Source organism: Acanthochromis polyacanthus, chromosome 11 (genome assembly GCF_021347895.1).
Source record: "Acanthochromis polyacanthus isolate Apoly-LR-REF ecotype Palm Island chromosome 11, KAUST_Apoly_ChrSc, whole genome shotgun sequence".
Lineage (NCBI taxonomy): Eukaryota > Metazoa > Chordata > Actinopteri > Pomacentridae > Acanthochromis > Acanthochromis polyacanthus.
This window is the reverse complement of record NC_067123.1, coordinates 29559814-29573625: the sequence shown is the minus strand read 5'-3', so window position 1 is coordinate 29573625 and position 13812 is coordinate 29559814. Positions and strand designations below refer to the sequence as shown.

The 13812-nt window shown below is 41.0% G+C and overlaps 1 protein-coding gene across 1 annotated transcript in view; it reads left to right on the top strand.

The window, feature by feature from the left end:
• gabbr2 (gamma-aminobutyric acid (GABA) B receptor, 2) overlaps nucleotides 1–13812 on the top strand; it is a 207637-nt gene that overhangs the window by 137415 nt on the left and 56410 nt on the right. Inside the window, exons 9-13 of the mRNA XM_022202028.2 lie at nucleotides 2149–2229; nucleotides 3121–3271; nucleotides 3585–3717; nucleotides 5568–5675; nucleotides 9189–9311. Coding sequence (XP_022057720.1) covers nucleotides 2149–2229; nucleotides 3121–3271; nucleotides 3585–3717; nucleotides 5568–5675; nucleotides 9189–9311 — 596 coding nt within the window. The remainder of the gene's footprint in view (nucleotides 1–2148; nucleotides 2230–3120; nucleotides 3272–3584; nucleotides 3718–5567; nucleotides 5676–9188; nucleotides 9312–13812) is intronic.

The following is a 13812-nucleotide window of genomic DNA, read 5'->3' as shown; positions in this document are numbered from 1 at the left end:
GACATTGCTGCCAAAGAGTTCAATGGACCTGTAAGAGTGATAACAGAGAGGAGCAGACAGATTTGTGCATGCACACCAGAAGAAATTGCAGGCTGTGTGTGGTGCTCACAAGAAAAAAAAAGAATCAGGATAATCTGTTCCTTCTTCCTATCCCCTTCTTCCTCTTTCCTCCCTAGTGTACACTCTAAGTGAGTAATCTTTATGAGTGAAAGCCCAGGTTTGTCTGACAAGGTCATGCTTCCTCCAATATTACACCTGAGAGACTCATCGTTGTTTCTAAAAGAGAAACGCTAAATCCTGAAATAGCTGTGAGACAGAGAGCCTGTGATGTTTACTGGATGGGGTTAAGAGCAGTTTAGGATTCTTTAGCTGAATCTAGAAAATAGTAAACCAATGTAGATGTCAGTACAGAAGTATGATTGCATGTGTTTATTATTTTTTATTATCCTCGAATATCAGTTGAAGATTCCCATAAAAGTGATATTTTTGCTGCTTTTGAGCTTTTTAATGTCTTTGCTGGTTTGTGTGACATCCGTGTTTCATTGACCTTGAGGTTTAATTTAGGTAAAATAAACGAGAACGTGAAACTGTGTATAACAAGAGGATCACTTCTGAGCCATATGAGCTGCAAATGAAAGACAGTAATACTGGGTGAATTTTAAATTCTATGTTATGGATAACTTGTTCAATCACTAATTGGCTTTGGAGGACTTTATGATTTAAAGCTAGGTTAAAGAACTGTGTGATAGATGAAGCCTAAAACTGAGCCATTCACTGCATCAAATTACTGTTTGAATTTGACTTGTTCACCCAACGTAACCTCTGTCATATACTCTGCAAATAAGGATCACTGGTGCAACATTTCATAAACCTAGCAAGCTGCTTTGTATTCATGATCCAGTATATATAACCCCTCCATTGCATGATTAAAGATCCCCTCCAGACATGTTCAAAGATACATTAAATGCACTGCTTGGAATGATAGTCTGTCAGATGTTTTTTACGTAAACGAGTCCAATTATCTGGTCAGAAATTCTTAAAGTGACAGCTGCACCTCCTCCCTCATAGATAAATCCAGTGTCCATGAATCTGCAAAAATGCAGCGATATTTGACTGCTGTCTCCAACATCACAGAAAATTCATTCTTCATATATGTACGATGCAAGCTTCAAGTTTCAAGTTGTCGACTGAACCTGTATTTTTAGTAGTGTTGTCAAAAATCCTGCTCTTACTACAAGTCAAATTTTAGTTGAGTTTAAAAAAAATGCTTCATTTTCAGTGGATGAATTTCAGTCTGTTTTCTACTGTCAAACTCTGAGCATAAATAAATCTGCACAGTGAATGTCAAATATCCAACACAAGTAACATTAACATAACACAATTTTGACTGGAAGGGGACTTTAACTTAGTTACCTGAATGATGGTCCAACCATTAATCCAGCTGTTGGTCTGTTGGCCACAATGTCATTTTAAGTCTTGCTAGCAATGTGGCTATAGCAAGGATAATGTCAGTCTGACTGTTGGTCACTTCATGGGTAGATTGCCATGATATTTTCTGTAGATGTTCATGGTCCCCAAATGAATAGTCTCTCTGACTTTGGTAAGTTTCATCTTGCTGCACCAGCAGAACAACTTTTACACTTATCCAATGAAAGAGCATCTTAACATCTAATGGATAAGTTGGTATAACACTTCCCACAATCATTCATGGCTCCCAGAGGATGTCCAAAATGACTTTGTAAATTATCAGACTGTTCCCTCAAGAGCACCACTCTGAGATTACAGTTTCACTCTTTTGAAATTGTGCAACGCTTATTGCCGTTGGATTGTCAGAATAATTGGTAAAAACATTCATGATCTGTTATTGTTCTATTGATTCAAGCAATCTCTTTTTTCCTCTAGCACCATCATCAGGTTACTCAATATTTTTCCTGCACAACTAAAGACTTTCTCATCTGCCTCAGTTGTACATAATAGCATGTCATCATGATAAACAAAGACTGTTACATAGTTGAAATTACCATACCAACTAAACTTTAGTTCAACACATTGTCATTGTCACTGTTTTGTAAGCAGATTTTAAAGTGAAGTCAACCTTTTCCGTACAGATATTTATCTCTATATATTTGTGTGTGCTTTTTTTAACAGAGGGCCGAGAGGTGAAGGTGGGTGAATACAATGCAATCGCCAATGTACTGGACCTCATCAACAACTCCATCAAGTTCCAAGGTATGAAGAAAGCTCGACACTTGTATTTGAGTCTGCCTCTGTGTGAATGTGTGAGAGCTTACTTAGGGATGTAAAACTCAGTGAAGAAGAAAAAGCTGTGGAGATGCATCTCTGTGTGGTTTATATATGCATTAAGGCCCGCAACTTGCCACCTTAGCACTCTCCTCTTTAGTTGCTCACTTGAACCCAAACTCCTGGCAGCACACACAAATACTCAGACATACTCAGACAACACCACCTCTCTGTGTAGAGACCCACCGCTCTAAACTGTCCTCTCTCGTGTAAATTATTTACCAGTCCATTTTTCACCCCTCCCGTGTTTGCCTGTGTTGCCATACTTTGTAATTGGTTTGATCCTCCTGGCTATTCTCCCCTTGGCCACTCTTTCTCCATCTTCTCAGCCCCTGCCCCACATACAGAAACTCTACAACTATACCATCTAAAAGCTTGTTTCCACATCCCTGACCACAGTAAGTGGAGATGTGTAAGATGATTCCATTGCGATCGATTGGCACACTGGTGGGAGAAAAATAGAGCAAAGGATGAGAAAGTGCAGGGTCTAACCGCAATAACTTGGCTGTGGCGCATAGAGAAACATACACTCAACTCAGGGGAAACTGAGGGTCAGGAAATGGATCTTAAATAACTGGATGTCTGCTACAGTGTCACTATTTTGTGGATGACGAGAAAACGATTTGAAGGAGGAAGGTCTGAAGATGTGGAGAGGGACATCATTGGGGAAAGTAAAAATGTCCAGAACTACCAAAATTGTGCTGTGATGTTAGATAGAATAATATACCATTAAAAGAACGTTTGAGTAAGCAATTTCAATGGCATGTTACCCTTGAGACTCACTTGTGTTTTTTGTGTCGCACCTCTTCCCTCTCGTAGGTGTGGGGCCTCCCAAAGATCGTACGATTGTGCATCTGCAGCGGCGCAACATAAACAGGCCCCTCTACAGCATCTTGTCCACCATCACCATACTGGGCATGCTCATGGCTGGAGCCTTCCTTTTCTTCAACATCAAGAACCGGAACCACAGGTCAGCATCCGGTACTGGTGAAGCTTTGAGTGTAAATTCCAGCTAGTGAAGGTGAAAGACATGAATGCATAGTACAAGAAGGCTGATGTCAAGGGAGATGTAGCAGGCGTAAAACAAAAAAAAAAAGAAGGAAGTAAGAGTCTGGGGAGACCGGAAGGAATTGAAAGGAAAGAATGATGAAGCATGAGAATGATGATTAACCTTTATAGTTCTGCCAATATACTATTATCTCACATTTTATTCTTTATATAAGGCTTTATTCTATTATGAGTTTCAATCTATTCTAACATAATCTTTCATTTTTCTCTTTCAGACTCATCAAGATGTCGAGCCCCTACATGAACAACTTGATCATCTTGGGAGGCATGCTCTCCTATGCCTCTATTTTCCTCTTTGGTTTGGATGGAGGATTTGTTTCTGATAAAGAGTTCGAGACCCTCTGCACTGTGAGTTCTTGTTAAAATATCTCCATTAAATAAATAATGACTGAATTTTGCTTGCCAGTTTGGGGAAGAGGAGGGGTAGACATTTTCTCATTATGTATATACATAATATGTAATTCCGTTTAGGTCATCTTTTCATTTTTCTTACTTCATACAGTGCCTACAAAAAGTATTCACCCTCTTGGAAGTTTTGTCTCTTTAGCGCCTTTCAACAGTAAATCATGATCATTTTAGTTAGGCTTTTTTAACAAGAATTGTCAAAGCGCTACAAGCCTCAGCAGATGAGAAAGAAGAAGCAACCCGAACAAGGTTCTTTGCTCTGATGAGATTCTTTTCAACATTGGTTTTCTCTCGACATTTCCCATAAAGCTTTGACTGGTAAAGAATACAGGGAATAGTTGTTGTCTGCACAGTCTACCCTGTCTGACTGTCTGAAGCTTTACTCATTAAAAGGGGTCATAGGTGTCTTACTGGACTTGGAGGCAGATTTACACGTGTGCCACATTCCTTCCATGTATTCATGATAAATTTGCCTTGTGGGATATTCAGTGACTTGGACAGCTTCTTTTCTTATTCTCTGCTTGTTCTTTTCAATAACCTTTTCACAGAGTTGTTCAAAGTGTTCATTTGTCTTCATGGTGTAATTATAGCCGGGGATATTGTCTCACCATTGTCCAACTTGTTTCACCAATTGTGTTGAATTAGGTCAGTTGGATTAAAGGAGGTGAATATTGATGCAATCACTTATTTTAAATTTTTATATATTTAGGTGATTTGCATTACTTTGTAGAAATCTGTTCTCACTTTGACATGAAAGTGTCTTTTTTTTAATTATTGTTTTTGTCTTTAAAAGTTTGATGAAGTTTCAAGAGGGGTGGATGATTTTTATTGACACTGTATATGCAGGATTTGATAAAAAAAATAAAAAAATAAATAAAATGGAGAAAATTACCTTTCTCAAATCACATGCACTGATGTGACCAAGTGAGAACTGACTGAATCTCTCTGAATGTCTCCAGCTAGCACAGAGCACATTAAGTTTCTCCCCCCAGGTAGCATTACTGTGTGACTATGCAGATACTGGATTAATTAAAGAGTTTTGATTACGGTGATAACTGGTTTCCACTGAGATACCACCCTTCCAGATACAGAGACACAAGCACACACATGCATACCAAAACAGTGTTAGGCAGGCCTTGAGCTGCTGTCACCTGGTTGAAACTCTGCAGTGTCAAAACAGACCTTGTCGCTTCAGACGAGGTTCCACAGCAAAGGAGTACAGAGGTTGAGCCATGCACACCCAGTCAGTATGTGCTGGTCTCCTTGAGAGCAGATGATGTAATTGTCTTTCACTGTCTGGTTCACCCGGCGCTTTGCCTGGTTTTGTTGCTTTCTATATGTAGACAGCATATGTGGTGCAGAACAGACAGATAAAACATTAAACGAACAGGCATCATATGTAGCACTCAGAGCTACCAGAAGCACTCAGCTGCACACACATGCAGACTCTGTAGCTATATCAGGATTTTCTTGGTTATATTTGAATTTTAAGCTGTTCAAACACATCAGCTGTGTCCTTTGTACCAAAGAAGTACAAGGTCGACATTTTGTTTTTCATTAAGATGAAATGCTCTCAGGAGTGTGACAGCTTCATGGTCCAGGATGTTCTCCAAAAGCTCTCAGAGATGGAAAATAAATCTGACAGCTTCTTATTTTTAGAATGCTTCACAATGCTATTTTGAATGAACTTCTTGAGAAGAAATGCAAATACCTGTCAGATCAGATGCTGTTTCGAGCCTTGATCAGTGCTTTCCGACATGACACAATTATGCGCGTCCCTGTTCTTCTGATAGGTTCGGACATGGATCCTCATTGTTGGCTATACGACGGCGTTTGGCGCCATGTTTGCCAAGACCTGGAGGGTGCACGCCATCTTCAAAAATGTGAAGATGAAGAAGAAGGTATTGAAAAATCTTCTGTATTTTGTAATGAATGCATGAAAGGCTATTTGTGTATCTCAAATATCTTTAGTCCATCTCTGTCTGTTTTGCTCAAGCACTGTATGGGCATCAGAGTGTCCTTGAAAAATGTGCTTTGATTTGCTGAATTGCATTTATTTATGTGTATATATATATATATATATATACATATATATATACATATCCCGTATTTTTAAAAAATCCAAGGCAGCTATCCGCTCACTATTCCTAGATAAATCAGGTTCTGATCCTTTAATATATTTTCACACCATATATGTCTGTTGGATGGAATAAGTTCACGTAACCACAAGCAACCCCACTGGCACATGTAGACCTGACAGTCTCATCCAGAAGGCTTCACTTGCCTTTTGAAACCCCAAGACTGGTGTGTGGGTGATTGTATTCAGACTCGTGCTTTTTAACAAACACTGAAAGACTGACAGCCCCTGGCACCTGCTTTTAGAATCTTCACTGTAAGGGAAAAAAAGATCTAGCAATACAAATGGCTTTTTAAACATCTGACACAATCTGTTTCACTGGCCTAGTTATATAAAGTGGTGCCGAGCTCACTGAGTGTTGTAACTGTGCTTAGCCTTTTTGTATTTATAGACCTTGCTCTCCCCCTCTATCTATCTCTCTCTCTCTCTCTCTCTCTCTCTCTCTCTCTCTCTCTCTCTCTCTTTCTCTCACCCTCTTGCATATTGGAGAAAGTGTGGGTGGCCTGCCAGAGAGAGAGAAAGCAGGAAGGAAAGGAGGGAAGAGGGATGGATCAAAGAGTGGAAGAGGTCGGAGGGATGTAGGGGTGCAGTGGCAGAAGGGGAGGGTGAAGAGACAGAAGGAGGAAGGCAGAGCAGGCCAGAGAAAGGCACAAGACAAACAATGTGGCCCAAATGGCAAAAAAAGTAGGTTGGACACTATGAAAAGATAAGGGAAAAGGAGGGCAAATGACAGATTTAAATGGAATAAACCCCAGATTACAGGATAAAAGACAAGAAGCCATGACTTAGCTCTACTTTAGGTGAAGTTTCCGCTGCACTTCTGGTTGAAACGAGATTGGACACATTTATCAGCAAGTGTCTGCTACTGGACATGGCCTTATATCTCCTCCCCTAATTCAATGTCTTTTTCAAAGTGATCATTTAAGAAAACCAAAACAGTTTTGCCTCTGAGCTCAGTGTTGCCCTGACCTCTCACAGCCAATTATTTCTGCTCGGCTCTCCTCCTCTCACCCTTCTTCCCTCGCTCACAGAGACAAAACAAATGTTTCTTCAGAAACAGCTTTCACCCCGGCTGCATACTTCAGCCCTTAACCCTCAAGATGTTTTCTCTGTTGGTTCAGGGCCTGGGTCTGTGTGCAGGACACACACACTTCTTCTTCTTCCTCGCAGATTGAGTGCAGGTGCTTTGGCTTCAGTAGAGTGATAGTTGGTGCCCCAAAATGTCTGCCAACTGCTGTCAGGGGAGGGACAAACACAAGTGTTTGCCATCTTTTCTTCAAACTGTGGGAGTGGAACTGCATCCCTCACTCTTTACCTTCTTTTTCTTTTTTTTCCCCACTGTACACTGGGAGAGCAAAGATTGTAAATCAAGAGTGAGGTCGATAAGGGTTCCACTCGGTGGGCTGCAGCCATTGCTCCTTCACTTCTTGAAAAGCTCAATGTCAGAGACAGCGCTAGGGGAGGGGGTCTGTCAATGTCCTCTTTCTACCAAAAAACACAGCTACAGATAAACATACAAACTTAGAAAAACCTGCCAATACACAATCTCACCCCCAGACTCTTGGAGCATCTACTTGTCGGTCTTCCTGTATTGTTATTTGCTCCATCACGTCATTTGTACACACTTGTAATGGTTGTCTCTACACAAAAGCTGTCTGGAAAAAACTACATGTAGAGACACACTGTTATTTCAACATCGTCCGGTTTGTCTTCCCCACTCACACACTCTTATTCTCACAGCAGAGTTATCGTAGCTAACCTCTAGCTTTGTTGGCCGACTCTTCACAGTCAGCATATATCGATATTTTTTGTTATTATTATTTTACAACCAATTCAGCTGAACAAAACAATATATACACGTATATAACTGAGTGTGAAAGTACACTTTTGACCTTGAAAACAAGGTCTGTTTAAGAGCTTTTCCAGGCATCGAACCACGTGTGATGATTAATGGAAGATGTTTGTTCAGTTATAGAGTGAAAAAAGAGACACATTTATTCCTCTATTTCTATTCTCATCCGTGCCAAAGCCATGTGTGCATTCAGTGCAATTATTTAGACTTTTTCTCAATCAAATCCATCACTAGAGGTAAAGACACTGGAGCCCAACTGATATGTGCCAACATTGATTGGGAAAAGAAAACAGATAGCACTTAAGGTAATTTACAGTCATTACATTGTTTGTATAGCAGACTCAGTTGGCAGAGTAACATATCGCAGTTAAGCAGATGGTAGTGTAGAGTTTTTTTTGGATTAAATTGCTCAAACATATCGCAGATCTTTTTTGCAGCTACTTACTAGTTGGAATCATAGAATATTTATTGGCCAAAGTCTTAGCAGAAGTATACCACATAATGTGCAGCCATTTTTATTCTTTACCATCTTGATATCTGTTTTTTTTTAGTTGGCTTAGTAGCAGCCTTTTCACCTGTTCCACTTCTGCTTTCATCTAAATTGTCATGAAGCAATGTAACATTTCTACAACAGTCATCCATCACCTTGCCTTTTTTGTATTTTCTCAACGCCAGCACCTTCAAAAGACAACGGATCATAAAACAGTTCCCTTGTGTACCTCATCCTGAGGCCAGTGGTAGATGGAGACCAGTGCAAGACCACTAAGTTGCTTCTGGGATCTGTGATACTTTTCCAAACAGAGCCCAGCCTGTGTTCTCTGACCTTTTCTTTGATCTGCGGTTCCAGACAGTCAAACGCTTTTATAAATAAAGATCACAAACAGGTCACCTGGCTTTCATCCCTCCAAAGTTCAGGGTACAAAAGAGAAGCTTTTGTGGCTGACAGAGTTGGCTCTTGTTTGGTGGATCTTTTCCACATTCTCTCACCACAAAGTAACAAAATCGCTGCTTGTTGGGGGCACAGTATTGACAGAGCGGAGTGACCACCAGTGGTTGGCAGCTCTGGGTCACTGAGGTACAATTTCTAAAATGTACTACATGAGCTGAAAGCAACAAACCTATCAGTATCAAATCCTGAACCAGTTCTTTGTCTTTCAAATTCGCAATTTGGCTGGCTTCCTATCCTAGTAGGTGGTTAATTGCAGTTAAATGCATTGTTATCAACCCCTGATTAGCTGGTTTGAATGAAAGCAGTAGGGGTCTGCGTCCTGAGATGAGATGAAAATCACTTGGTTCAGATAATTACAGTGGTCAAAAAGAAATGTTGTTCGAAATGACTCCACAGACACACATATTATTACATAATATTAGCAGGTGTTGGCTCTTTGGCTAACACAAGCATCTCATCCTCTCTTCCCTCTCCAGATCATAAAGGACCAGAAGCTGTTGATTATCGTTGGCGGGATGCTGCTAATCGACTTATGCATCCTCATCTGCTGGCAGATTGTGGACCCGCTTAAGAGGACTGTAGAAGAATACAGCTTGGAGGTCAGTTTGCATTTGATGTTTCTCCCCATCTTGTCTAAACTTGCGCTCATTTGTGGTATTATTTATGTTGCTACAACAAAGACTTGGCTCAGCTGGGAGGATTCTGGTGACACATATTCTTGCTAAAAATGCCTGTGTAGTTGGAGTTTAGGCAAACAAAATCTCTGCCATAGGCTGCAGCGTGAGCATCTTTGTTGTGCTTGTTATTTTTGGGTCAGGATGTGAGCCATTGCTGCCTCCTGTGCTCATCCCATGGCCGGACGATTGCCAGCTTGGATGGGAGTCATTGGCAAGGCCCACTGGAAAAGAGGCACTTGGCATCACTTTCTTTTGCCTGAGAGGTGGCGTGGTGTAGAGTAGAAATTCACTCTGCTATACTGTGGCTGGTAAAAGTATAGTGAGATTCTCTGAGATTGGTGCAGGATTAGTCTAGCTTTGTGCCCAGTTGGCTCGAATGAACATACTGTAGCTTTGGCATTAGAGGTTAATGGGGTGTGAAGTGTGTTTTCAGTTAGGCATGACATATTAGCACATAACTCAGTGGTATTAAGGGAATCCAGGCTGTAAATTAGCAGGGCATAGCTCCATATTTGTTTACTCAGAAGTATTAGTCGCTTTGGTTAAAGTGACAGACTGAATTTATATTGTTTCCTTATTTCTGTGGAATAAAGAATTACAGAGTATGGCTTCTTTGTTTGGTACATCTGTCTTTCTGTCTCTACAGCTTAGCCACTTAAAATTCACCCTCCTTTTTTACAAAAAAGACTCCAAGCCTGAAAGCATTTTGCTCTCTTAAATCTTAGAGTAAAAGCAATGTGGGGCACATAGTGATACATTAAACATATGCTGCTATGGATGACAGAAAAGGTAAGAAACCACTGTTTTTCTGTGTGCACACTCTTGTTACAAGGTAAGGAAGTACTGCTGTTGCTTCAGATGGTTTACACAATTCAAATGGGGAGAGTTTGTGCTTTTGCATAATTCGGAAACAGCTGATGACATTTGATGTACAGAGGGAGAATTGTTGATCATCCTGTATGCATTTCATTTGCTTAAAGACTTTGGGTTGCATACTTGAATCAGGACAATTTAAAACGACATTTATTAGAAGAACATTGAACTTGCTTTTTTTTGTTTGCTCTTGAGAACATCAGTTCATTCTGTTTTATATGTAGTAAAGAGTTCCACTGCTTTAACATAAGAGATTGCAGGACTCCTCAGTCTATTAAGTTGCTGTTAAAAAAAAATGGACTTGTAGGACTAGGCCTAAGGAAACTTATTCAGTGTACTGGTAAAATGGATTATAAAGCTGGTGCAGTGAGAGGCGACTGAGATGAGTATTTGTACATAATAGTGCATTGTTAATGAAGTCCACAACAGCTGTGGTTTGTTAAATCCAAAAGTACCTTTGTCCACTATGTCTGATACTAACAAAATGCTATTCGGCTATAAAAATACAAGAGAAGACAGTTGAATCTACTGAATCCTCTTATGAGATCTGTTTTTACCTCCACCGAGGTGCAGCCAAGGCCAATTTCACGAAACTTGGTAGAGATTTGGAGCATTGGCAAACGGAAGAACCCATTAAATTTTTGTACAGGTTTTGATAACTGTCTTTACAATTACCAGACAGGGGATTGGCCTTGGAGGATTTTCAGATTGCTCCTCTGGTTTACCGACTGATTGCATGCTGCTTGTGCATTACTGGAAAAAAAAAAAACTCTATTTTACACCCCTTTATGTTTTTCCCATTATGTGCTCAGTGAAACAGGGGAGAATATGTTTACTTTACAGTTGCTGCTAACAACTGACGAGGAGGAACAATTATTCTTCTGCTGTTCTGATTAAATCATCTGTTTCCAAAGACCACAGACTATGGATACTACTAAGCGGAGATTTTCCCTACTGAGTTGTCTTTCAAGTCCCCTAGACTTCTGTATGTGGGCCATAAGACGGCGAACTGCCTCCCAGGAGCCCAGAGTCCTCAGATATTTACGGTGTTAGTTGGGTTCTCATTGACCCTCCTGTTACACATAGGTTATCAGTAGGTCAGTACAGTGAAGAATCAGGTCTATTGCTGGATTGTTATGGAGCCTTCTTTTGATCATACTGAATGGATTTGCTTATTGTTTGCTTGCTTGTTGCCAAAATCCTGTTGGGGATAGAAGAATGCCTGATGCTGTTTTATATCAATTTCTGACATTTTTGTGTTTTCAATTCAACAAAAATCTTGTGAGCAGCGAAAAAAAAATCCCTACATAAGACTAGCAGGTCAGTTTTCATGAGTTTTGTTCTCTCTTGGTCCTTGATGAAAACATTGCTGCAGGAGATCTCTGAGGAAGAACTGTATGGAATTTTGCCAGACCTATTTACATTGCTGTGATCGTTTTGCTGTACACAGAAGGTATGCTTAGCACATTCGTACAACTCTAGACAAAGCTGAATTTCCTTTGTGATGATAGCCACTTATACATTTAAGCCTGCCTAAAGGGTGCAGCAAAGCCTTGCTTAACATATTCATTTGTGAATGTTGTCAGTGTGTGCAGTCGGTTCCTTGTGGAGTATTCTCAGACTCTAAGCCCCCGGCCAGGGGAGTGCTGTGAATATATAAACCGCTCAGTGTAGGAGTCTGCGTTCCCCCTGGGGTTGTGGGTCCGCATGCCTGGGCTGAGGCATAGGCTCCACATGCCTGCCCAGCCCGCCAGATTTCCAGCACCAGCAGCAGTGGCCCCTTGGGGCTCAGCTAGGGGAGAGATTGCCTGGAGCTCCTCTGCGCCCAGGGCCTCCATGCCTGTCAGGTGGGACCAGAAAAACAGAAGGCTACCCGTATAACCAGAAACGGGGGTAAGGAGGAGGGAGAGGCAAGGGAAAAATGCAGTACAGTCAGACATTATAGGGATATAGGGGGCATTAAAGATAAATGAGTAAAGACAGTATTTTGCGCTGTAACTAGCGATGGATAAAATAAGGCCACATTTGGACCGACATATGCACCGCACCAGTTCACTGAGGCATCATGGTAGCCACAATGAATGTAGTGATGCTAAAGGATCCAGCAAAACAAGTCAATGCAGCAAATTAGTTAAACTGACCTTGCTGGAACGTATGTAACCCCGATACCCCATTGTGCTTTTAACAGTGTTGTTTTTGATCTAAAACCTGCTTAGTGTATGTGGGATGGGACCATGGTGGATGGTCTCCACGGGGCTCAGGAGCCAGTGAGACTAGCTCTGACTGACTTACAGTAATTGGCACAAGGAGAAGGACCATTAGCTCCCCAGTTTCCTGTGAGCGATCGCATCATACTAGGCCAACATTCCCCAGCGATTTTGCTCTGTCTGTTTTTCCCCCTTATTGTCTCCCTCTCTCTATATTTGTCAGAATCTTCCCCCACTCCACCCTCACATAGCCCCACAGTGGAGAATAGGGAGTTGACCTTGGGTTCACAAAGCTGAATCTACCTCCTGCACCCAAGGGTATGCAATATGACAATGCAGTGTAACTGAACTGCCGCAGTGATAGCTGGCCCACAACATTTATTATATGAACAATCTCACAGGAGGGTTTCTTTATTGACTCAGCCGCTTACACAATGTTTACAGGGAGGGTGGTTCCTTTTTGGCCATTCATCAGTGGCATCAGTGAAAGTGTGTTTGCGTGGACACAGACATGTCCAGATAGTTTTAGTGGAGAAGTGGCTATAGTTGAGATTTTGGCTAAAATGATCTTGCTCATGAATAGAAACATGGACAAAGTCAATCCTGCATAGGAAATCCCACTGCTTGGAGTCCTGCAAACTAAGCTTAATGAGCTACCGTTAGCAAAACTAGGGCATTCCCCTTTGCATCCTTTATTAGTATTAACAATAAGATGAAACTGAAGAGGCTGACAATAGATCCTTGTGGAATGCTTCATAAAACAGGACTGATTTAATACCCTCCCAAATAAAAGTAAAGAAGGGCCAGAGATCATGCGGGGAGCTAAGTCTTTGAGTTTCTCAAATGAGAAGAGAATGACCCTGAGTATTATTTCATGGCTTCACTTCAAGCCTGCAGTTTTAATTACAGTATGCAGATGATGTGCCTTCAAAAGAAATGACTTGTGACCTTGACATTGTCCCGGGCATCTTTAAACCAAGCCTGGCCTCTGATCTGTTTTTCAATCTATACTGTACATGAAACACAACCTTACATGCTGAATTGAATAAAAATGTCAATCAGATTTAATGTGATTTGGCCAAGATGATAATTACAGCTCTCCCTCCGAACCGACTGACCTCAAACTCGTAATATCACAGAGAGAATATTCTGCATGTCATTGTCTTTCTTTAACAGAGAGCCGAATAAAAGCAGGGATCATTCTGGCTGCTTCCTGGGAATACTGATGGAACCGTTTGGCTGCATTGAGCTATTAGATCAATTTTGTGACTTGTTAATAATTGAGCAATTGTTAGTAGCGTAGACATTTCAGCATCAGACTAAACCCTGCAGCACAGACACAT